The sequence below is a fragment of the Microcaecilia unicolor genome, chromosome 4 (assembly GCF_901765095.1).
Source record: "Microcaecilia unicolor chromosome 4, aMicUni1.1, whole genome shotgun sequence".
Taxonomy (NCBI): domain Eukaryota; kingdom Metazoa; phylum Chordata; class Amphibia; order Gymnophiona; family Siphonopidae; genus Microcaecilia; species Microcaecilia unicolor.
The window spans coordinates 147,351,293-147,378,511 of NC_044034.1; the positions used below are offsets into that span (position 1 = coordinate 147,351,293).

Genomic DNA, 27,219 nt, shown 5'->3' on the forward strand with positions numbered 1-27,219 from the left:
CCCCGATCTACATGGCAAACCTCATAGACTTACCAACCAGAAACACAAACAGGTCAGCACGCACATTCCTAAATCTCCACTACCCAACCTGCAAAGGAATAAAATACAAATCAACATATGTATTCAGCTTCTCCTATATAAGCACACAAATATGGAATGCACTACCAAACACCAAGAAAACAATGCATGACCTTCCGGAAATCATTAAAGACCTATCTGTTCAAGAAAGCCTACCACAACGATCCAACCTTGGATAAAAACGGGCTATATATTTTTAATAAATCTAAATAACTAATAAATACACAATATAAATAAACAGCCAAAACATAAAACAAGTCACAAAATAACAAAACACTTCAATTAAACTTCCAATTATTATCAGTCATGAGTTTGAAAGAAGTAATATCACACACCATTTAAGGCTTACTGAAATAGGAATGTTTTAAGAGTTTTCTTAAAAATGTGTAGATTTTTAATCAACATCATATTAGCAGGTAAACTGTTCCATTAATAGATACTCGTCAAGCTTAACCAAATGAGAAGAAGGAACATCTAGTTGATCCTTATGGCTGGCCTAAGCTATATAGTAAGTTGGTAGTTACCCAGTTAAACACTTGTTTTTCAATAATATTCCCCACTGATTATGAAGTCATGAGTGGCCACATAGGGCCATCCAAGAAAGAAATGCTAGCATGGGTACTCCTGAGCCAAGCTTTTATCTTTACTGCTAATTTTAGCTGGCCACTCATATAGGTAGACTTGGCTAAAATTTGACCAGTGGCTTGCTGTACATTGACCCAAAACTGTGGCTTGAGTTCATTTAAGCACCAGGTCATTCTATCAGAATTAGGCCATTATGAGTTAGGAAAAGAACCAGTAGAGATGTAGTAGTTAAGAGAGTAATTTTGAAAGTCACTACCACAGCTAACACAGTGCTTTACTCACAGAAATTAGGGGTGACTTGATAATTGTATTCAAAACTCACAGAAATTAGGGGTGACTTGATAATTGTATTCAAATACATGTGAAGGAGGTTTCTAAAGTGGATACTGTTGGTTCCCCCTCCCCTCTCTTTACAAGAAAAATGATAAAGAGTAATGCATTTCAATTATAGCAGAAGGAATGTAGGTTAGACTTTAGGAAGTGGGTATTTGAGTACTAGAACAAATTATCTAGGGTGAGGAAGGTCTCCATTATTGGAGTATCTATAAACAGATTAGACAAGCATTTGCACTGGATGATATACGAAGACTAAGGGGACAAGCAGAATGACTTCTTGAGGATACACTCAGCACCATGATTCTATACAAAGCACCACCTGTAAATCACACTGTCTCATCCTCTTATCCCAATACAGCGCGGACAACCCCACAAGTATAAACACCCCAGATTACACCCTCCCTTTCTCAGACAGCCTGAAAATCCTCGGCAATACAATGGACCATAACCTTACACTAGAGAGCCAAGTGAAATCCACAACAAAGAAAATGTTCCACTCAACGTGGAAACTCAAACGCATGAAACCATTCTTCCCGAGGGAAACATTTTGCAACCTGATACAATCAATGGTACTAAGCCATGTAGACTATTGCAATGGAATTTATGCGGGATGCAAAGAACAAACCTTAAAGAAACTTCAGACCGCTCAAAACATGGCAGCCAGGCTTATATTTGGGAAAAACGCGATTTGAAAGCACAAAACCCCTCCATGAAAAACTGCACTGGCTCCCAATCAAAGAATGTATTGCTTTCAAAATCTGCACCCTGGTTCATAAAATTATCTTCGGCGAAGCCCCGGGATACATGACAGACCTCATAGACCTACCAACCAGGAACACATCCGAATCAACACAAACATATCTAAATCTCCACTACCCAAGCTGCAAAGGACTTAAATACAAATCAACTTCCACAACTGTGGAACGCATTACCAAAAGCCTTGAAAACAACGTATGACCACCTAAACTTCCGGAAATCACTAAGAACTAACCTGTTTAAAAAGGCATACTCTACCGATCCTACTACTACTACTTATCATTTCTATAGTGCTACAAGGCATAAGCAGCGCTGTACACCATCCAACTTAAATGCCTGAACTCTGCAACACAATGAAACCAAAGTACGTAATGGACATAACACAACTCTTCCGCTCTACAATTCCCTAATGTGTCTGTTCCACATGAGACTTATCTTACCACAACATCATACCGGAGTCGGCTAACGCATCTCCGGTACTATGTAAGCCACATTGAGCCTACAAACAGGTGGGAAAATGTGGGTTACAAATGTAACAAATAAATAAAAATAAATATTATATTAGTGTCCCTCTATTTATTCAAAGAAACAAAACAAATACAGCATACCTTACCTTGGATGAAAACTATGCCATTGCTATGTGTGTACCCTCAGATTAACAATCTGATTGACCAATCCAAAGTTTAGATCAGGCGTATCCAACATTGGTCCTCGAGGGCTTCAACCCAGTCAGGTTTTCAGGATTTCCCCAATGAATATGCATGAGTTCTATTTCCCTGTACTGCCACCATTGTATACAAATAGATCTCGTGCATATTCATTGGGGAAATCCTGAAAACCCAACTGGGTGAGAGTCCAGGTTGGATACCCCTAGTTTAGGTGCTTAGGAAGCCTCTAAGATTGAAAATCGTAGCATGCTGTAAATGCCATGCTAAACAGCACACATTCTAGTAAAACGTATTCAATGTTGTGTCCCTCCAGGTTATGAGACCTGTCAAGAATTTTTCATCTGAAGTTAGGAAGTATGTAGTTTTAAAAAAACAGAGAAAAATGAAGGCAGATAAAGACCATATGGCCTGTCCTCTCCCTTAGAGGTCCTAAGTACGTGTCCCAAGCTTTTTTGAATTCATCCTCCAAATTCCACTTACATAAACCCTCCCAACCTCCTCCCTTCTCCCCCCTCCAAAATCAGTAAAACCAAGGAGAAAATTCTCCCAGCTTAATACACAGGGAAGCAATGAAGCGATTTTAAGTCCCATAATATGAATAAAAGTATTAAGAATGTGAAACTTTTTAAACAGTTGACCTCTTTATGTTATCAAGCTCCATTGATACGGAACACTGTACCTTTAGATATTAGGAAGATTAGTGATTACATGGCATTTAGAAAAGCTTTGAAAACATTTTATTTAAGAAGTTTGTTTTAGATAAATTTTAATCATTATGCAATTGTAAATTTTCTAATCTGCAGCAAACTGGATGGGTAATTACAGAATATAAGCATTTTAATGTAATATAATGTAATGATATCCTCTCAAATTATTTCACACTGTCTTGTGAAAACAGTGTGACTGTGGCCCATTAATTAAAATAAGAGCAAGATATTAAAAGTTCTGTGAAAGCCAGCAATGTTAAAGAAATTTCATGCAGCCCAGGCATGGAGGCAGTGTGTAGTCCACATTCATTTAGTGCCCCTTTTACCAAGCTGTGGCAAAAGGGGGCTGGCGCTGGTATCGGCGTGTGTTTTACATATGCGCCAAGGCCCCCCTTTTACCGCAGCTGGTAAAAGGGAAGTCTCACTTTCTGACAGGAAATGTCCAGGCAGCAAGTAAAGCACTTGTCCTGAACCCTTTTTTTTTTGGGGGGGGGGGAGCCCTTACCACCACCCATTGAGGTGGTGGTAAGGGCTCCCGCATTAACCTGACGGTAACTGGGCAGAGCGCGGCACTGCCCGATTACTGCCGGGTACACTCCGGCACTAATAGAAATAAATAATTTTTTGTAGCACTGGAAATTACAGCGCGCTAGGGGTGGGAAGTACCACCAGGCTTCTGGGGTAGCCCGGTGGTACTTCCTGTATAGCGAGCGGTAAGCCCTCATTGGGCTTACTGCCACTTAGTAAAAGGAGCCCTTGTGTTCTAGACCTTAGCCTACCATTTTTCAGATGCAGACAAGATCACTGCGCCCTGCATTTTCCTGCAGAATAATCTTAGCTCACATACTAAGTCCTCTTGCTAAGGTCTCTTTTTTTCTACCACAACCAATACATGTATACACAATGGCAATAAACTGTCAGTATCCAAGTCTTCATTTTGGGTGCTAAGTGGCATTTTAGCACTCATAGGTGCAAAAATGTAGCAGACTAAAATGTATAAGTGCCACTGGGCAAGGCTTTCATAATGGGCTGAAAAATGTCCTAATAGTTACGTTACAGAATATAACAGGCAAATCTCATCTTTAATTATGTGTCTGAAGAATCTATTAGAAGATTGTTAAAGTGCCAATTTGCTCATGAAGGTGTTATATCCAACACCTGCCTACAGTACCCAAGTTTTAAATTGCTTCTCTGATCAGTGTGTTAGCTTTTTCTTTTTTTTCCTGTTTCTTCTGCATTTGAGGAGGTTTCTAATGCACATTCGATCTTTACTAGGAAGAACTCATAAGACTTCAATGGCACATAAAAATGGAAACAAAAAGGATTTTATAAGATAAAAAATAATAATGTACATAAGAAAGTAAGCCTTGACATACTGGGAAAGACCAAAGGTCCATCAAGCCCAGTATCCTGTTTCCATCAGAAGTACCTGGCAAGATCCCAAAATAGTAAAACAGATTTTATGCTGCTTATTCTAGACACAAGCAGTGGATTTTCCCCAAGTCCATCTGAATAATGACATATGGACTTTTCTTTTAGGAAAGTATCCAAACCTTTTTTAAACCCCTGCTTTTTTACCATATTCTCTGGCAACAAATTCCAGAGTTTAATTACACGTTGAGTGAAGAAATATTTTCTCTGATGATTTGTTTTAAATTTATCCCTCTCTCAGTGGGGTGAGGGTTTGCCCTAGAGGAGACAGAAAGGTAAAAACCCAAAACTAAGGGGTCCTTTTACAAAGGTGTACTAGCAGTTTTAATGTGCACTAAAAGTTAGCGTGTGCTAAACACTAGAGATGCCCACAGAAATATAAACTTATTATAACTGAACACACAGAGGCGCTTTCATAGGCTCATCAGATCAATTGATGAGGATTGTGATACTGCCTCTCTGAAAATGCTTGGCTCACAATAACTCTTAGCCATTTTAGAGGTTGGTACGCTGATCTGATGATCCTGTGAAAGCGCCTCTGTGTGTTCAGTTATAATAAGGATATAATTGAGGTGAAGTTGAGTATATTGAAAGTAATTGACTACGCACTCCCTTCACTACTTAAATTGGATGTATGCCTATATATTACTGTCATAGAAATATAAAGGCATCTCTTACATTTAGCACGTACTTATTTTTAGCTTCACTTGCCAAACGGCCATTTATTTAAAAAATAACAGCCTTATACCTGCTGCAGTAAAAGGGGGCCTCAGCGCATGTCAAAACAACATGGTGATGCCAGCGCAGGCCCCCTTTTGCCGCAGCTTAGTAAAAGGACCCCATAGTCAATGGGTTTGGGACTTCAACATCACTTTTCAGATGAGTATGAGCTTGAATTTAAAAGTACTTGACCAAGTCAATTGTTACATGGTTTTGGATTCACATGAGCAAAATTTATTTTCACACAAAGATTGATTTTTAGTTTTTACTCAATTTTTTCATAAGACTGATGATGGCAATTGAATGAGGAGTTGTTTACAGATTTTTCTAACTATAGGGCTATTATTATCACTCTAGTGATTTTGAGCTCTATCGTCATCATTATCATTATTAAGTAAGAGTAATTTGCTCTAGTGATGCAAAGTGGTTTTCTTATGTGTACTTTTTTTTTAATGGGCACAAAATAGGTCTGTTTGATAAATGTTACAGTATATAAATACCCCTTTATACGAGAATTACTCATTACTGAATGTGATTTGGTGCCTTTGCATCCATCTGTTTGTGGACAAGACAAAATGGCTGCCGTGGGTCAAATTAAGAAACGGGATTTATATTATCTTTCTTAGGGGTGAATTCTATATATGGTGCTGAAAAAATCAGCCCCCCCCCCAAAACTGTTATTCTATAAACCATGCTTAAGGTTAGGTGTGATTTATAGAATAGCACTTACACCCGTGAATCACACCTAACTTTAGATGCAGCCATTTGCAGCCATTTGCACCACATTTCCACACCCCTTGTTTTTTACTTGCTTGTAAAATGTAGACACAGATCTCATGCCTAAATTTACATACATAAATTCCTATTAAATCTAATTACTGCCCATAATTCCTTGTTTAAAAGCCAATTATTGGCACTAATTAGCTCATTATTCAATTAAATTGTGCATGCAAATTGTGCGCCCAAATTTGCACACACAATTTTTGGCAACTTTTATAGAATTTGGGGGTTAGTCTCCACCCCCTGTTCTGTGACAGTTTCCCATACATCCACCATAATTGGCCCAAACCAAGGGGTCATTTTACAAAGGCGCGCTGAAAAATGGCCTGTGGTAGTGTAGGCGTGGGTTTTGGGTGTGTGCAGAATCATTTTTTAGCGCACCTGTAAAAAAGGCCTTTTTGCCGAAAATGGACGTGCGGCAAAATCAAAATTGCCACGCGTCCATTTTGGGTCTGAGACCTTACCGCCAGTCATACTCATAGCAGTAAAGAATTTGGGTGGTAATGACCTATGCACATCAGATGCCACTTGATGCGCGCCCATTATGCATGCCAGATAATAAACAATATTTTTGAGGGTAATGACCTACGCATATCAGATACCACTTGGTGCGCGCCCGCTATGCTCGCCAGAAAATAAACAATATTTTTGAGATGTGTGTAGTGGGCACACGCCAAAAATTAAATTATCACAAAAGCCACATGGTAGTCAGGTGGTAACTCCATTTTGGCGCACATTTGAGCGCGTAGGCGCCTACATGGCTGAGAGACATAGAGAAAAGAATGAAGAAAAGGACAGTACACACCGCAATCAGAACCCCTCTCAAAACACATAAACACACCGCCATATCCCACCTACAGAGATCATACATGCACAGATGTGCACACACAGATACTCACAAATTCATACGGACACACAGACATACCTGAGATTTAGCGCTGTGTGTGAATGTAGACTATTTATATTACGCTGTATTGTGGTAACTGAGCAAATTGGAATATTGCCTCACTTTTGCTTTGGGTCAAGCTGCTGAGGGAGGGGAACTTTTGAAATAGAGCCCTTGCCGACATCTTTAGATGCCCATACTGCAATCCTAGCTAAGGCCACATACTGTACACAGGCACAGATACACATCCCCTTTATCTCATGGTTGTACAAGTAGAACTGGTTACAGGAAGTGGAAAAACCATACTGAAGCATAACATGTAGTCAATATGTCTTGTAAGGAGCTTATCATTCTCTTCAACAAATCTATATTAAAAAGGTTTCCCAAAACCAAGATTCTGTGAGCTTGGTTTTCTTGTTTTACATATTGAAACGTTCCTAGTTCGCCTATCTCTACGAATGAGAGAATGTCACAGAACTCACCTTACAGGAACAAACAGAACATCTGTCTTCTGACAGAGTCCACAGCTGTCCATTTTGCTTTAATCCCTCTTCATGTGGACAGTCACCAGTGCAGGATGGCCCTGAGAGACAGAGGCAGTCAAAACCCCCCATCAAATTTACGCAGGCCGAATCATTCCAGCAGGTGTGGGTTTTTAAGGCACATTCATCAATATCTGTAAAACATAGTCCACACATAGGGTGTTAGCGGAAAACGAACATTCTAAAGTGATAAAATATTCATTGATAAAAATTCATGTGTCACATTGGGATGGTCTTTTTGCAGGAACTTGGTCTCACTTTTCTACTGACCCTCCCACTAAAAAAGATACTTTAGATGTACCAGTGGAAAGAAGCAAATGCCAGAGAAGCAATTACTAAAAATACCCCAAAGTCTGTGACCTCTGAAAAGCGGAATGGCTCCATCCTCATATATGAAAAAAGTAATGGTGCCCCAAAATTACCTTGAATAATATCTACATAATGCAAAAACGATCTTCTCCAAAATAATTCCATAACCACATATTTGCATCATTCAAACATATATTTTAAAAGGAAGTAGACAATAAATCTCAAAAATTCAAATGCAGCATGTTTCAGATTTACAATTTTGTTATTATTTCTGATTTTCTAACTTGCAAGGGAAAAGCTCATGTATAATGTTTCATATATAGAAAAAGATCTGTATCTATATCTATTTCAATTACAATTTTAATCACAATTAATTATGTGATTAAAGGTATGTTATTTATTCCTCACCCTCACCACTGGAGCTCCTTCTGCACTACTGATGGATTCAAGCTGCCAGAAAAAGGACCTTTTACCCTTATCTGGCAGTTCAAACAGTAGTACCTTGAGACTACCAGTAGAGGTTACCGGCATCATATTAAACTCAGAATCGGTAAGGGGCAGGAGTTACTGGGGATCACTTTAGATTGTGAGCCCATTGGAGACAGAAAGTACTTGCGAAAATAGTGTGTATAAACCACTTTGACTGTATCTACTACTACTACTATTTATCATTTCTATAGCGCTACAAGGCATACGCAGTGCTGTACACCATATACAAAAAAGACAGTCCCTGCTCAAAGAGTTTACAATCTAGATAAGACAGGTAAACAGACAGAACAATTAAGGGTAAGGGGATAAATAGGTGAGGATAAAGGACACAGCAAGTGAGTTAGGAGTCAAAAGCAGTGGTAAAGAGGTGGGCTTTAAGGTTGGACTTGAAACGCTTTCTGTTGTTGAGGGGCTTTTGGCGATTGAGGGGAGAGTCTTAGGGAAAGGAGGGAATGATATGGGGTAGGCATTGAGATGGGGAAAAATTAGAATGGACATTGGAGGGGGGGAATATGATGGGGTCATTAGCAGTTTATTTATTTCATTTGTACCCTGCGCTTTCCCACTCATGGCAGGCTCAATGCGGCTTACATATTATATACAGGTACTTATTTGTACCTGGGGCAATGGAGGGTTAAGTGACTTGCCCAGAGTCACAAGGAGCTGCCTGTGCCTGGAGTGGGAATCAAACTCAGTTCCTCAGTTCCCCAGGACCAGAGTCCACCACCCTAACCACTAGGCCACTCCTCCACTGGACCCTATGCTCTTGGTGAGTGTGAATAATGCTGTTGTAAACCGAATTATTCATATATCGCAGAAGTGACTAACGTACAGTACTAAGCCACCACAAGTTAGTCAATCCAGAAATTAAAGTGAGGTAAAATGCCGATTTTTACTGTAACTTAATAAATACCTCCAAAATAAAAGAAAAATGGATATTAGGGACTTTATAGTAAGTTTTCAGAATCAAGTTATATAAAAGTTTGCCTGTTTCTGGAAGTTTCTATGATCTGATTTTGAGCTAAGCATTCCTTGCACAAAGCACCTCTCAGGAGACATAAGGCCAACAGCCATAAACCCTTCAGCCTGGAGAACTCTGATAACATGTAGTGACCTGAATGCAGGAATGAATGATTCCATTTTTAAAACTGTCCTGAAAAATAAAGGACATGATTTGGTTTTGAAATTAACTCTTTCCAGCTTTGATTCTTTCCTTTGTTTTCTCATTGACTGATTTAGTTTGAATTTCTGCTAAAGATAGAAATTACATGATTACTGTAAGCCACTTCGCCCATGGTTTGTACCTTGTAATATGTTGATTGTACATGAAAAGATGTTCAGGCAAATCAGATGATCTGCTTTTCATAAATTCAGATTTGATTTTTCTTAATAAATTTAGGGGCCCTTTTACAAAGGTGTGGTAGGCTCTATGCTCATGAGGCACATGCCAAAGTGTATCTACTGCCAGGCTAACGCGCCCCCTGGCAGTAATTTCAGATTTGGCATGCACCCATACCACCGGGACAAATTATTTTTTAAAAATTTCTACCACGCACGGTGTTTCTGGCGTTAATCAGCAGTTGGTGCATGCTGACCAGTCACCTCACATGTAGCATGTGAGCCCTTACCATTAGATCAATGGGTGGAGTTAAGGGCTCAGGCCATAAATAGACGCACGCTGGTTTCAATTTTACCACAGGTTCTTTTCCAAGTCCATTGAAAAAAAAGCCCTTTTTTCCCCAGACACGGAAAAAACTGGCCCGGCATGAGCCAAAAACCCACACTACCGCAGGACACTTTTTCCCGTGGCTTAGTAAAATGACCCCTTACAGACATAGGGCCCAACATGGGACTTCACACATTTTACCAGCCATTTTCTGCAAACATTTTGCACTGGGCCTGGTCAAGAAATATAGCTATACCCAGAGCCAATAGTAGAAATGCAAAGACCCAGTGCCGAACGATGAGAGAGGTACCAAAACCCATTGACAACATGTGTCCTCTTTAGTTTTGGGTGAGGTTTAGACTCCGTGTTGCATGGGGGGGCCCAGAACAGTCTCCCTTGTAGCACCCCACAAATGCTCTCCCTGGCTCCACCTTGCTGAGATGTGCTTATCTTTTTCATGAAAGCCAGCCTGTGAAGATATCTCTGGGTTATGATGAGTTCTGAATTAAAGAGCTACCTCCATGATAATGTATCACAGCAGCTCATTCATTAGAGTTTTAGTAAACTTTGAACATAGCAGACTATGGTACAAAAGTTCATTGCTGGCCAATGGGCATCTTGGTGTTTACCGCCAGCTGATTTCTATTGTGAGCTAAAAACGCTACTGCGGCTTAGTAAAAGACCCCCACAAAAATGCAAAAAGCTTTAAATACCACCATTTTTGTGTGTTTTAGGATGCTTTAAATGTTTTTTTTTCATGCATATACCGCTACATCTGCAAATATTTTGCAGGTTGGTATATGGGTCCCATAGAATGCAATTACAGCTTCCTATCTACCATCCAAAAACATAGCTTCATTTTTTAAAATGTAATTTGTTGCTTTTATATATTTTTGCCATTTGGATTTAAACAATTTGTTATGAAAATTATTCTAGAGCCGTTTCTTCAAAAAAAATGTGGGAGTCCTTTTACAAAGGCGTGCTGAAAAATGGCCTGTGGTAGTGTAGGCATGGGTTTTGGGCACACGCAGAATCATTTTTCAGCGCACCTATAAAAAAGGCCTTTCTTTTACCAAAAATGGACATGCGGCAAAATCAAAATTGCCGCATGTCCATTTTGGGTCTGAGACCTTACCACCAGCCATAGACCTAGCGGCAAAGAATTTGGTGCCACTTGGTGAGCGTCCGCTAAGTGCGCCAGAAAATAAAAAATATTTTCCAGCCACACGTAGCGGACATGCGCCAAAATTGAAATTACCGCAAGGGCCACGTGGTAACCGGGAGGTAACTCCAATTTGGAGCACACTGGGCACTCTTAGGCACCTACCCGGATTAGTAAAAGGGGCCCTTTCACTTTTTCATTTTCTAAAATTTGGATTTAGGAAATCCTTTTCTGAATATCTGGACAAGACAAATCATTGGAGCTGTAGTTCATATGTATAATTTTGGTATGTTTTAAAACTTTCTAAAACATTATTCAAATATGACAGTCACAGAACAGGCATTTGCTATACCGTAGTGTTTTCAAATTTCAACTTAAAAGAGTATGCTGATCTTGGATGAAAAATACTGAAAATTCTCTGCTTGTATTTTCTAGAAATGTAGATCTATAGGACTGCAGATCACACAAATGACAAGGACATTTTATGAATAAAATGTCAGTGCACTCGGCAAATACCATATTACATTGTAAATTGCATATTCTATCTGAGAATAAAAGCCTGAAAAATGACTAATACATTCTGAGAAAATAAACCAGCTTAACTATATTCAGATTGTAGTAGCAGATAGTAGCAAATTAGTTAGAATGAGGGAATGCAATGAGTGGTTCTGTGGAAAAACACTATATTCATCTTTTCACTTGCTTTTTGGCTTATACCCTAACCTGAAAATAATTGAAATGCAAGTGTGCCCTGCTTTCTATAGTTTTACACACAATAACTGCTGTCAGAGTAGTTGGTTCATGAATGTTGCAAATGTTGATGCATAGTGTTTGCAAGATTGGAAAAGTAACTTTCACAGTTCAAAACTAAAAGGATTTCACAGATGAACACAGAACCACATAGCTTACAGAATTCTGTGCTATGCCTTTACTTATGACAGAAATCTAATTCTGTTTCCATGCAATTTAACAGATTTATGGAAAGCCAGATGTTAGCAATTATGGAAAGCGACGTTATTCATATTCTGTGTAACGCAGACCTACTTTGCACGGCACAAAGCCAACTTAATCTATTATACATTTCCCAAGGCGTAGAAAAGGGAAGAGAAACCCAGCTTACACATTGTAACTGTTGTTCTCCGCTGAGCAAACATAAAGGGGATGTACCACCGAGACTTGTTCAAGCCATCAAGCAGGCCACAGATGACAAAGAACCACATATGTGAAAAGCAAGACAATTGTTCTGCATGTATAAACTGGTTGACTTATTGGATGTACAAAGGGATGTGAAGCCATTCTCGATTGCCAGCTCAGATCTAGTTGTGCTCAATGGTGGTTGAAAATCAACCATTCCAAAAGTGTTCAATGGCCTACTTGAAATGAGTTGATGGAGATGCTTCAGTTTCACATAGATGGGAGTACAGATTATTGAAAGCACTCCCCCTCCCCAAAATCACTGCCATCACGATGATACTTATTAGCAGTTTCAGCACAGAGGTGGATCCTACCATACAAGGAAGAACTTGCATGAACAGCACAGCACTGGGGAAGCCTGCACAGCTGCTGCCTCAGCTGTATTGATGTGGATAAATGGAGGACTAAGGTCTCCAGTACCCATGGTATAGTACCTTTCATACATACGTGGAAGAGCGTTTTAGAATGGATTTCCAACTCAGAATATGGACGACCAAGTATGTATGTCACATATGGACGTCCATTTCTCATGTATTTTAGAACAGGGTAGGCTGACATACAGTCTGTTCTAAAATACATGAGAAATGGTGTCCAAGTGCTGGCAACGTCGTGAACATCCACCTTAAAAACTGAAACTATGAACAGGACAAAACAAGGGATGTGGACGCCTTTCTGGCAATAGAAGAACATGCATATTGCAAAATAGCCACATAGACATCCATGTGGAAGAATGGTTTAATGGTTAGCGAAGTTAGGAGAGAACTAGGCAGAGAACCAGAGGTTGCCCCCCAGGGACAGAAAAATGTCTACTGTGACTTCCCTTACTCCATCTAGTAGACAATTGCTCAAACAGAGCATGTTTCTATAACCAGGACTTGCCAAGTTCCAGGTCTAAATATGGATGTCCATCTTTTTGGACACTGATGTCTTTTTTCCTTCTGCAATCAAAGTTGGATGTCCATATTTTGTCCCATCCCTAATCCTACCCAAAATATGCCCCGTTGCCATATGGATATACTGCAGTTTTAGAGGTCCATATCCTGGCTTTATAAAATAGAGATTTGGATGTCCATGCAATATGGACATCTAAACATCAGTTTTCAGATGTTCAACACACAAATAGAGCTTTTAAAATAACCACCTAAATTTACTAAAGGAAAGACTCTGTTATTTACTGTGATTATAGCAATACGAGTTCATGAAATAATGGAAAGTCCCTCTGAGGCTGGCAGTGTAGCCTACATTCTGGCAGTCTAGACTAGACCTCGAAATACAATGATATATATCTGATGTGAATGCTATTCTTACTACTCCTTCCCTAAATGATATTTTCTTGCCCTTTTTCTAGCTAGTAAATTGCTTTGTGACTGGATTTACAACAAAATTATTCTAGAATTTAATACTTTTAATACCCTTAGCTCTCTTTCACAGACTTCATTAAACTCTTAAGAACAAGGTACCAGTAAATATAAGACTATCCTATGTTACGATAAAACTGTGAGCAGAGACTTTCAACCTCATTGTAGCAATTTTCAGAATGAACACATTGGGTCTGCAAGCAGATTTTCAAAGAACATACAGTGGGCACATTACACCTATGGACAAAATAAGGGTAAAGGGAGTGATACATAATTAAATAAAATAAACCACAAACCTGGATAGTACAAAATTAAAATAAATATACTTTTATTTAGATATAATAAAAATACAATATAATATATATGGACATCAACCAGTAAATATGATAAAAATTAACTACATACAAAACTAGAAACAAAACAGAATGTAAAAAAAAACCTAACAACAGCAACAACAAGGCATTTAACCATTAAGAGGTGAAGTACCACTATTTCATTAAGATTTAAAAGGATTTAAGCTCCTTAAAAATATACCATAAAATTCATAAAAGTAGTAAACCATAAGAAATTGTTAAAAACAAACCAAACATAAATGAATTATAAATTAGAGTCCTGTTTAGTAAGAAGCCCTTATACAAAGCTGGGGCAAAAAGTGGCTTCAGTGCATTGTTATGTGGTTCTTTACCACACGCTAAGGCCACTTTTTCTGCAGCCGGAAAATGAATGATTTTCAATTTTCGGTATTAATGGCCAAGCCCGCCACCCATTTTGAAGACAGTAAGAGCTCACATGCTAATCACACATTAATTCAGTTAGTGCAACAATGTGGCTGTACTAACTGATTAGCACAGACATGTCCACTCTCCACCTCCTGAGATGCCCCCTTGGCCAAAAAAAGAAAGTTAATTTTTTAGGGGCCCTTTTACTAAGGCATTGCAAAAAGTGGCTTGCGGTAGTGTGGGTGTGTGTATTTGGCACATGCCTGGCCAGTTTTTCCTGCTTTGGGAAAAAGGTCTTTTTTTCAATGGGACAGAAAATGGACATATGGCAAAATGAAAACCAGCGTGCATCCATTTTTAGCCTGAGACCTTACCACCACTCATTAACTTAGTGGTAAGGTCTCACACGCCAGTGGCGTAGCTACTATGGGGCCACGGAGGCCTGGGCCCCCGTAGATTTGGCCCTGGACCCCCCTGCCAATGATTCTCTCAACCCCCCTCCCACCGCCAACCCGCCATCGCCGTCTGCTACCTTTTCTGGCAGGGGTTGGGGTCCAACCCCCTCCAGCCGAAGTCTTCTTCCTTCATTTTGTTTCTGAGTCTGACGTCAGACTCACAGAAACAGAATGAAGCCCTGCAGATCGCAAGGCTTCGTTCTGTTTCTGTGAGTCTGGCATCCTGCACGTTGTCAGACTCAGAAACAAAACGAAGGAAGAAGACTTTGGCTGGAGGGGGTTGGGGTCCCCCGCCAGCAAAGGTAGCAGACGGCGACAGCGGGTTGACGGTGGGAGGGAGGGTTGAGAGGGTTGCCGGCGGGGGGGGGGGGGGTCAAAGTTGTTGTTGGTGGTGCTGGTGGTGGCGGGTTTTGTCGGCAATGGTGCCGGGGGGGGGGGGGGGGGGGTCGGCAGCACCGGGGGGGGGGGTTAAATGTGCCCCCTCACCTCGGGCTCTGGACCCCCCTCCCACTGAAGTCTGGCTAAGCCCCTGTCACACGCTACCCAGGCAATAAGCATGCAGTGCGTACAAACTACCATTTACCGCCAGGTAGGCGCCCCGCGATAGAAAATAGTAAATATTTTCTACCGTGTTATTTTCAGTGTGTGCCAAATTCAGAATTACTGCCTGGGGCACACAGTAGCCAGGCAGTAATGTTGATTTGGCGCACGCTGGATGCACATAGGCCCTTATGTGCATTTGTAAAAGGGCCCCTTAGTGCATGGGTAGTGCATGCACATTGGGACTTTACTGCAGCATGCCTCAGCGCATAGAAGCCAACTTTTCAAAATGATTGGGGGTGCTGAACACAACCCAATATTCTCTCTCCACCTGCCACCACCAAAAACGAACAGTCATAGATTGCATTCACTGATAGCACGAGGCTTCATTTCCTGAACTTTAGCTTACACACCATTCCTTATTCTTGAGACATTACTACACCATCAAAGCACTGTCCCCTGCACTTTTAAAATCCAAACTACAGCTTGTTAAGACATCTTTAACAGTATACAGCAACTGGGCAAAGACACACTGAGAACATTATCGTACCATAATAGCACTAACTGCCAGGACACGAAGAGCTACAACCTCATAAGTGAAAAGGCAGCAGTGTAACTATTACACTGGGCCCTAAAACACCAATACACTACCTAATGAAACAAAACAATTATGCAGAATACCACACCATGGTCATACATGGAAAACACAGGACACCTCAAGAAATCAACTAAAATGGAAAATATCAGAGATGTGCACTTCCAAAACCTGACATATTCCAATTAATTCAGCATAAACACAGTTTATACCTCATTGTTCAATCACCCTTAGGATTCACTTTTGAGTTTAAAAATCAAAACCATGTGCATATAAGGACTGGATAAATGAATCAAAACAAAGTTTAAAGTATATGCGCTTAATATGTAATACTTCGTAGCAATAATAATAAAAAAGGCAAGTGCATTTTTATAATAACCACTGCATTCCACAAAACAAAAAGGAGCAAATTCCCACATGCCATCTATTTACGGCCTGAGCCCTTACCGCCAGCCATTGACTTAGCAGTAAGGGCTCACTTGCACCCACTCAGTAACCATGCAGTGCACACCAACGTGGCTGTGCTGCAGTTTAACGCCGGGAATGCCCCCCATGGTAGAAAATAGAAAAATATTTTCTACCACAGGATTTGGTGCATGCCAAACTTTGAATTACCACCAGGCACATGCGCCACCCCGGCAGTAGTGCTAATTTGACGCACGCTACCCGTGCGTTAGCGCTCCCGTGGCTTTGTAAAAGGGTCCCCTTTGCTCCTTATCTGGCAGACTAATCCCAAGTGGAGTACTGCAAAACTACCACTAGGGGTCAAACCCACCATTTTGAACCTGGGGCTGGAGAAGGCAAGAGTGACTGGAGATCACTAGACACAAGGAAATATTCTGGTAGATGTTTTATTTGGCAAAAACGTGTGGTTTTCAAAATGCTGAACTAAACCTTTTTTACTCCCACAACCTAGCCCTGCCCTGGGAATGTCTCTAAGAACACATTAGTAAAAGCACACGGTATAGAAGAACAATGAATGCGCTTTTAGACCCATACAGGGTGGGTAACGTTTAAAAAGCCATTTTACTAGGAGGTGCTTTCATTTAAAATTAAGCAGGAAATTTTGACAAAAATCTCCTGTTTTTTCTTTTTTTTTAAAACAAACCAAAAGAAAAAAAATTACATTACATTATTTTTTCATTCAGTTTTGTTTGCCCTGTCCTCCTGCCAATAAACTATAAAATGTAGTCCACTTCTTCTCCCGCCTCATCCCTATCCACCAGCCTGTCCAACCCATGAAAATAGATGTCCCAAGATCCTTGCCCATTCGCCTTTTACCCAATACACATGACTAAGTTCTGCAACAGGCAAGGCCCATGGAGATCTGATCTGTTAAGCCACTGTTCCTCGCAGGGTGCTAACCACTTGTTTGGTCCTCATGATATTCTTTTTGTTTTGTTTCATGAAGGTTCACGCATCGTTTAGATCTGCAGCCACTTGTATGTACATTGGACAAACAGAAGAGCCATATCCGAACCCATTGGGGTGAGAGGCTTGGCTTCTCAGCAGTGGATGGTTTCCATAATCTGGTTAAGTCAGCATGGTATGAGATGGGACCAGCAATCTTCACACAGTTAAGCTTGCACAAGCCTCCTTGGGCCTTAATCATCCACCTCAAAAGCAATGATTTAACATCAAGACATAACACTGAACTGATTAAAAAGATGCAGTGGGATATTCTTGAGATCCTGAAATTATGTCCAGCAGCACACATGGTTTAGTCCTACAATATACCATGTCACGTCTAGAAAGGCGAGAGATCACACCGCATAGTAGAGAAGACCAGGCAAAAGAAGATGGATACATAAGTTTCTGAAACTAAGCAATCCACGGGATTAGCATTATACATGATTGGTTAGTGGAAGCGTGCCCTGGCCTCTACTGCCTAGATGGCACACCAGTTGTATATGGGACTTGACTTATTTAACGGCGATATACAAGACTCCATTGAAAAGCTACTTGAGCACCAGTGGGGAGCCTGTGACAAGTGAGGCGTCATTGTCTGAAGCTATAGCACAGTGGGGAGGTAGTCAGGAGAGCACACACCAGAGAAAGGGGGCCTTCAAAAGGCTATGTATCAAAAGTAAAGGTGCCCTCTAGCATGGAGACACCCACAGTCATGTAGAAATGAGGAGGTGGCCATCTTCTCTTGCACGGACGGGAGGGCCTGGACTCATAACTACCACAGGCTGTATTGTTGAAAGGCTGACACATAACTCCCCCTGACTTGGATGTTAAGGGGGGGGGGGGACACCAAGTGAGCTTGCTATGGTAAACTGGGGATGAGAAATGCACCTATTGTTTTGCTATTGCATTGTTATGTTGTATTCGCAATTGTTACGTTTGTAAGAGTGCTGCGGCCTTTCAAATAAATTCCCATTTTCAGAAAAAAAACTGTGCAGTCTTATTCACTGAGGTGAGGGACCCTGGGCAGGCAGCAGTGAGGGGGGAGGGATGGGGAAGAGAAAGAAGGGGTTACTTTGAGGGGGGGTTCAAGGATAGAGCCCACTTGCTGCATACCCTATTTGTGGGACAAGAGTCATCACCAGCTGCTCCAGCCGCACCACTGCTATATTTGAAAATAGGAATCACATTTTACATGCTCTTTGACCACAAGCTTCAGAAAAGTCTATGCTTTCTGTCCACATAAAGAAAATTTTAGATTAATTAAAGCAACAGCATCATCAGAAGCCAGCATTACAAAGGGGCACTAAAGAAGATGTTAAGAGTTCAGTTTGCTGATGATTTTGAAGATCTGCGTGTATCTTCTGAAAACAGGTGGTTCCATTGTTTCCAGCCAGTGAGATAAAGATTTCCACTGCTGGGGTGTAGCCTAATAGGTAGAGCAGTGGATTAAGAACCAGGGAAGCCAGTATTCAAATCCCACTGATACTGCTCATGGTCTTGGGTAAGTCATTTAACCCTCCATTACCCTCCTAGGACAGAAAAATAACAGCTGTACCTTTAATGTAATTTGCCTTGAACTACTAAGAAAAGCATGAGCAAATTCCAATCCAAGGTTAACTGCCAATGACAAAGGGTTTGTAGATTACCATTATCCAATGCATTTTATATTTGCCCTCGGCACCAATTTGCAACTTTAAATTAGTCATCTGGTAATGTCTAATTTTGTTTCACCTTTTCACTCACACTATGGGGGCTCATTTTTGAAAGAGAAAAACATTTAAAAAGTGGCATAAATCAGCATTTGGACGTTTTGGCAAGCAAAACGTTCAAATTGCTATTTTCAAAACACATTTTGTAAACGTTTTTCAATGCTGTTTGTCCGCAGTATGTCGGGGCATGCTAAGGGCGGGATTTGGGTGTTTCTAACACTTAGACATTTTTCTACCATAATGGAACAAATCAAAAATATCCAGGGCTACAATTTAGATGTTTTGGTCTAGACCTGTTTTAATAATGACTAAGGCACAAAAATGTGCCCTTAATGATCGGATGACCACTGGAAGAATAAAGGAATGATCCCCCCTTATACCCCCAGTGGTCACTGACTCCCTCTCACCCCCACCCCACAATAAATGTGAAAGAAACAGTAAATACCAGCCTCTATGACAGCGTCAGATGTTATGGCCAGTCCTATTAGAGCAGCAAACAGGTCCCTGGGTAGCCTAGTAGTCGGTGCAGTGCACGGTGGAGAACAGAACCCAGGCCCATAACCCATTCTAACTGTTACACTTGTGGTGGAAAGTGTCTGCCCCCCCCTCCCCAAAACCCTCCAAAAAACTACTGTACCCACATGTAGGTGATACCTGCAGCCATAAGGGCTATTGTAGTGGTGTAGAGTTGGGAACAGTAAGTTTCTGGTAGGTTTTGGAGGGCTCACCATACAATTAAGGGGTAAGGGTGAGATCTGTACCTAGGAGTGTTTATGTGAAGTCCACTGCAGTGCCTCCTGCTCTGCTGTGATGTCTGTGTGGCAAGTCTACTAAGAATGCTGGCTCTATACATCTCAATGGCTTGGAGTGGAGGAGTAGCCTAATGTAGCAGGCTTTGATCCTGGCAACCTGGGTTCAATTCCTACTGCAGCTCCTTGTAACCTTGGGCAAGTCCATTAACCCTTCATTGCCCTAGGTACAAAAAAGAAAAACTTAGATTGTGAGCCCCCTAGGGACAGAGAACGTACCTGTATATAATGTGTATAGTGCTGTGTACATCTAGTAGCACTATAGAAATGATTAGTTGTAGTAATTGATTTTGTGCATTTTTCACTTGAATGCTTTTTTTTTTTTTTTCAAAAATGGTATAAAAAGATAAATGCAGTGACTACAGCAACGTCTAGAAAAAGGCCATTTTTGAAACAAAAAGATAAACATTTTTTTGTTTTCAAAAATCACTATATTTGCCACTTGAATTTTAGACATTTTGAGCAAAACGTCCAAAGTTGGATTTAAAAGATATAAAAAATGCCCCTCCACCTCATGTAAGTTGATATCTATTTACAAATTTTTGATACATTGCTATTTGCCAAACAATAAGGCTTCAATGTGGTTTAAATAATTAAAAAATAGAATTGAATTGAATCTGGGTCCTGTTGTTCACTGTTCTCTGCAATGACCACTAGGCTACTCCATCCACTTGCTGGCCAAAACATCTGGAGTTGTCATAGAGCCTGATATCTACTGTCAGTGTCACATCTTTGAGGGTGGGAGGGAGTCAGTGACCATTGAGGGATTAATGGGGTTCATGACTTCAGTGGTCAGCTGGTCAGTTAGGACACCTTTTTCTGATTTAGTGGAGACTGAAACAGATCTAGGCAAAAACATACTATATTTCTGTCATGGACATTCTTTATGTTCCATTATCACAGAAAAATGTCCAGAATGTAAGCCCATCCAATTCCTGCCCACAACAAGCCTCCAACAAGTCCCCTTGCTATTTAGATGAAAACAGTGAAAAACATCAAAATTTTGCCTTTTCAAAAATCACACAAAAAAAGGTCCATCTGCTATTTTGTGCTGCTTTTGAGATGTTTTTCTTTTTTGAAAATGAGCACCACAATCTACTATTGAGAATGAAATGGGGAAAGAAACTGTCCCTGGGATTGGTTGCATGGAATGTTGCTATTCTTTAAGATTCTGGAATGTTGCTACTATTTGGGATTCCGCTAGGTACTTGTGACTTGGATTGGCCATTGTTGGAAACAGGACATTGGGCTAGATAGACCATCAGGCTGCCCCAGTATGGCTATTCTTGTTTTTATATGGCTTCCACTTGCTTGTTGAATGTTAGGGTCAGTGATATCTCCCGCAGATAGACAAAGAACTGGCCTCAAATAATGGAACCCCTTGGAAGGATCACATCATAGAAATGTACATTTTATTTATTTACTAGTATAAAAGGCCCGTTTCGGTAGGCAATGAAATGGGCGCTAGCAAGGTAATCCCCCCACTGCAGCATCCTTCCTGTCTCCCCTACACCCCTGCAGCCACCCATCTGGTCTCAGGACCCCCTCCCCACCAACCCTCCTCTGCCCCTGCAGCCACGCATGTGCAGCAGCCCTCCTCTTTCCCCTGCAGCCACCCATGTCCAGCGACTCTCTTCTCCCCCTGCCCCCCCTGCAGCCACCCATGTCCAGCAACCCTCCTCTCCCCCTGCAGCTACCCATGTCCAGCGACCCTCCTCTCCCCTGCCTCCCTGCAGCCACCCCTGTCCAATGACCCTCCTCTCCTTTCCCCTTGACCCCCCTGTAGCCACCCATGTCCAGTTACCCTCCTCTCCCCCTGCCCCCCCTGAAGCATCCCTTCTGTCTCCCCGCCCTCCCCTGCAGCCACCCATCTGGTCTCAGGACCCCCTCCCCACCTCCCTCTTCCCTGCCCCCCCTGCAGCCACCCATGTCCAGCAACCCTCCCGTCCCCCTGCCCCCCTCCAGCCATCCATGTCCAGCGACCCTCCCCTCCCCCTCAGCGCATCACCCAAACCCCTACCCCCCCTCGGGCACATCAACCCCCTCGCCACCCGCAGCCGCCAATACAAAAGCTGTCCGGCCGCTGCTGCGTCTCCTGTTGAGCAGCAGCGGCCGGTACAAAAAGAAAAAAGGCAAAAAAAGATTTTAAACCTGAAACACGGCTCCGTAGACAGCCATCTGGCATTGGCTGTCGTCTCTGCAGCCGCTCCTCCTCTCCCCTCTGATGTCGCTGCGCTCCTCCGGGGTCTTCCTGCAGGGGCAGTGACGTGGAGTGGAGAGGAGGAGCGGCTGCAGTGACGACAGCCAATGCCAGATGGCTGTCTACGGAGCCGTGTTTCAGGTTAAAAATCTTTTTTTGGCTTTTTCCCCTTGCCTTGGAATCAGCTGTCAGTGACATCACTGATGTCAGTGCATTCTAAACTGCCTAGCAGACCACCTCCGAGGGAGCCACGGTACCAGGCACATTAGAACGTTGGAGGTGAGAATTATTATATAGGATTTGGATTTATCTCACACCTTCTTCAGTAGCTCAAAGTGAGTCAGTCAAGTGCAATATGTATTTCCCTGTCCCTGGAGAGATTTCAAGTTCAGTTTGTACACAAGAGGGTTAAGGGGTCCTTTTACTAAACCGCATAAGCATCTAAGCACGCCCAACAGGCACCAAAATGGAGTTACCGCCCGACTACTGATTGGCTTTTGCAGTAATTTCATTTTTGGTGTGTGTCCGATTCGTGCATCCCTTAAATATTTTTTATTTTCTGGTGCGTGTAACGGATGCACGCCAAGTGGCATTTGGTGTGCAAAGGTCATTACCGCCCGGTTACTGCGTGAGTCTTTACCGCTAGGTCAATGGCTGGCAGTAAGGTCTCAGACCCAAAATGGATGCAGGGCAATTTTGATTTTGCCGCATGCCCATTTTCGGCAGCAAAAAAGGCCTTTTTTAGAGGTGCGCTAAAAAATGATTCTGCACGTGCCCAAAACCTGCGCCTATACTACTGCAGGCTATTTTTCAGTGCGCCTTTGTAAAAGGACCCCTAAATGACTTACCCAAGATCACACGGAGCAGCAGAGGGATTTGAGCCAAGCTACCCTGGTAGTCAGTCTGGCGATCTAACCACTATGCTAATCCTTCACTCTTCTAAAGCAATCTGCTAAGCCTTAAATCTAAACTTAGAACCTTGAAAGAAAGATCAGAGACTTCTCAAATTTTCCAGCACTTAATTAATATAAGGGTTCAAATTACCGGTAATTATTGTTGGAAATTGAGCATGCAGACTATCTTTTACAGTTAACTAGAGGACAGTTTTACGAGAAAGTTAATAAAGCTGATTACTTTGGCAATTGAAAAGAAATTAAACAATGACTTAATTGTACCAGACTCCTTTCTGAGAGACAACAACTGACCCGAGACCAATTGTAGTATATTTTGCTAATGTTTGTCTCTCTCCATAGCAGAACTTACAGCTGCAGGTGCATAAATAAAATGGCTTGAGGTACTAAACTTGCCCTGAATTTTGGATTCTGCATACAAAAAATTAGAGATTCTATTTATGGTAGATGAGCATATGAATGTGATCAAAATGGGTCTTGTCCATTTCTCTCTAGAATACATGTCTTCATACCTATATATATCTTCCACTGTTCTTGATATCTATATTAATAATTCTCACCTCCAAAATTCTCACCTCCAATTCTGAAGCTCACAGTGTGGCAGGGAAACACTGAAGCTCTGTACTGGTGTAGCCTGTCAGCACCACTCACTCTCACTCATACAACCACCCTCAGCCACGCCCCCAGCCACACCCCTTCCGGACATAATTCTCTACCTCAACGTTCTATTCAGGCCCCAAGCTCCGGCCACTTCCGTTCAGGGTTCGTAATTTCATGGTGGTGAAGCCTCTCTACTCACCATGTCTCTTGGCAACGCCCTCGCGTCGGCCGTGATGACGTCACCACAGAAATGACGTAGGGAACGAAAGGGTCATGAGGAGGTGGAGCCACAACGCAAGTGCCGAATCCGGGGCATCGGACGCATGGCAACAGTTCCCGTGGACCGGCCACGCTGCCACAATGCCTGGCACTACAAACACCTGCAGTGGCAACAGCGACGCACCGCCGCCGCCATGGTGGGCACCGTAACAATCACGGACACCAGTGTGTTCTCCGAGCATCGCTCACCCAGCATGGCTGATGCTCCCCTTCACGGAGGTGGGGCCAAGGAGCGGGCAGGACGCGGGGAGCGGCGAACACGTGCACCAGGTCAGGAGCGCCACAGCTGCTCAATTAAAACGAACTTCCGTTATTCCGATCTTCAGCGCCCTCAGAAGAGGCCCTGATAGCAGTCAGGGACGCTGGGATTGGAGGCCTGGCAGTGCCTCTCTCCACAAAACCTGTGAGACCCCAGAGCTTCCACAGTAAATCACACAACAGAATGAGGACCCAAATCAGGTAGCACTGCACATTCAGAAGCACACAGAACATCTCACACCTCACACACCCAGGATTTGAAGGCACCCAAGGACACCAGTGGAAGAGCAATTTAGGAGTAACACACACAATGGAATGAATAGGGCCACATGAACACGAAATATTGATGGTACAATAAAAAGGCAAGGAGTGTGTATGGAACACTGAATGGAATGGTGCAAGAGGGTGGGCGAGCAATCCGCGTTGGGGCTTTGGTGGAGAGGGGACCCTGGAATCGGCCGGACCCTGGGAGGGGGAGGGGACCCTAGGAGGGGGGAGGAGGAGGACAGCCCCTGGCACACACTCTCCTTCTCACACACAGTGTCTCTCACAGACACACGCGCACCCACTCTTGGTCTCTCTCACACACACATACACTCGCACATTCACTCTCTCTCTCTCACACAGTCACTCTCACCACACACTCTCTCAAACATACACACTACGAGGAAAACCTTGCTAGCGCCCATTTCATTTGTATCAGAAACGGGCCTTTTTTACTAGTATATATATTTTTTTTTTTTTTTTGTGGCAAGATGGAGTGCTTACTACTGTGATTATATCAGCCAAATATTAGAGGGCTTTTCATAGAGCATAAGAAAACTCTGAGAGAAGGTTTGGATTGGATTTATTAATTTCATGTACCACCACGTACTATAGTTCCTGTGAGTCCTGAGCTAACAGGAAGTGATCTCAGAGGCAAACAAGGTCAGAGTTCATGTGCAGGTAACCAAGGACCTTGGGCCAGTTAGGAAGGTTCCTGGTGAACTCCAGAAAAACCAAAATACTTTGTAGAGAGACATAGACAGGGGTGAGGACCTTAGATTGGGACGCTTCACCCAGCTAGTAGGATGATTTAGGAGAATAAACCTTTAGGTGGGGAATATTTATGGCTTAGTGGCCAGAACCTAAAGTAAAGATAGGAACTTAAGTGTTGCTTTAAGTTTGTCCAAAGACTGAAAAGTTATCAATGATCTGGAGGCTGGACACAAGACAGTGTGTGCCGAGTGAAATGGTCAAACTAGAAGCCTTACAGAGGAGCACTGACCTGCTGTTTAACAGTCTGTGCTGGTAGGGTCAGGGTGGGGTGGAGACATTCAGGCTGGGATAAGACATATAGGGCTAGATTCAATAAATGGCACCTGAAAAATCAGCACCAAAAATATTTCCATCTAGGTGTATTCTGTAAACTGCACCTAGATTTAGGCGTGGTTGATAGAATACACCTAGCCAGTTTACAGAATACATCTTGGAGCCATGCCTGCTCCTATCTCTAGACACCTAAGTTAGGTGTGGAGCAGGTGAATTCTATAACCCTGTGCATAGATTTTTGGAATGCCCATGGCCCACCCATTTCACACCCATGGTCATGTCCCCTTTTAGGCAGCATGCATTAGAATTTACACGCACCACTTTACAGAATATGCCTAGCAAATTGGGCGTGTAAATTCTAATTAATGCCAATTAGTGTCAATAATTGCTTGTTAAGTGGCAATTATCAGTGCTGATTGGCTTGTTAAATAATTAAATTGGGTGCATAAATCCAGAATACACCCAGATTTACGTACACAATTTCAGTTGCACTATATGGAATCTGGAGGATACCCCCTAAATTCTACAAAGTTGTGTGCCCAAATTTACGACCAGTGTGCACGTACAACACATAGAAAAAGGTCAGTGACACACGTAACTTAGTATAATAATTAGTTGCCAATTGGCCTTAACAACCAGATATTGACTGTAATCAATTTAATTGGCAGAAAATTGGCAGTTACATGCATAACCGCCCTTAGATAGTATTCTATATGTTGCACACTCAAATTCCAGAGCGTGCAACTTCAAGGGGGGGGGGGTAGAACTGAGAGGGGCATCGGTGGGTCGGGGGTGTCAAGCAGTTACACATATGGTTCTAGAATACTAGCATTTAGGCTGGTCATTGGACTGGTGTAAGTGCTTTTGCTTCAAATTAGGTGCATAAATGCATACTTATGCTAGTATTCTATAACGGCAATTGCGCACACAATTGCCATTGAAGATTTTGTGCTTAGATTGCACCATCCAAGATTGATAGAGAATTACTCCATTGTACCATTGTAAGTGTTGCCAGGGAGAAGAGATAGGGCTAGGAATTGCTGACCCGGGCACCTGCTGAAGTAATTTCCTATTAAAATAACATTGTGGCTTACAATTGGGCGGAGTGTGAAAACACTGAAGGAAATATTTAGCCTGCCTGAAGATGTGCCATAGAGATCACAGCCACAAGCTGAGATTTTGTTGTTAAAACCCGTAGACTAGTTTGAACCAGACAGGGTCTAAGAAATGTTATGGCTTCAGGAAAGCTCATCAAGTATTGGCAATGACTGCACCTGTACTGTGGAGAAAATACAAATCACTCATTCAACATTACATCGTATCTAAGTGCCTTTATGTGGCTGGCATTGTGGTGAATCACCAACTGCCCAGTTATGATGCCACTGTTCAATCATAAAAGAGTGTAACCTGCACAGAGTAGCCGCTTTGATAGGCAGATTGAATGGACCGTGTAGGTCTTTATCGGCCGTCATTTACTATGTTACTACATTATGTTATTTGGAATTGAATTGTATAAGTGATGATGAAAGTGGCTGGATGTTAACTGTGGAAAGTTGTTATGAGTCCATGACAGCTTCCAATCTGAACAATATCCTTAAGTATGTAAATCCAAATTGGTGCCAATTAACCTCAATAATCGGTTCTGGGAATCCAATTATTTTTATTTTATTTATTTATTTGTCACATTTGTATCCCACATTTTCCCACCTATTTGCAGGTGCAATGTGGCTTACATAGTATCGTATTGATGGTTAAC

The 27,219-nt window shown here is 42.0% G+C and overlaps 1 protein-coding gene across 1 annotated transcript in view; it reads right to left on the minus strand.

The window, feature by feature from the left end:
* The window catches only part of NELL1 (neural EGFL like 1), a 633,167-nt gene that overhangs the window by 19,264 nt on the left and 586,684 nt on the right, over window positions 1-27,219 (minus strand). Inside the window, exon 16 of the mRNA XM_030200710.1 lies at window positions 7,430-7,623. Coding sequence (XP_030056570.1) covers window positions 7,430-7,623 — 194 coding nt within the window. The remainder of the gene's footprint in view (window positions 1-7,429; window positions 7,624-27,219) is intronic.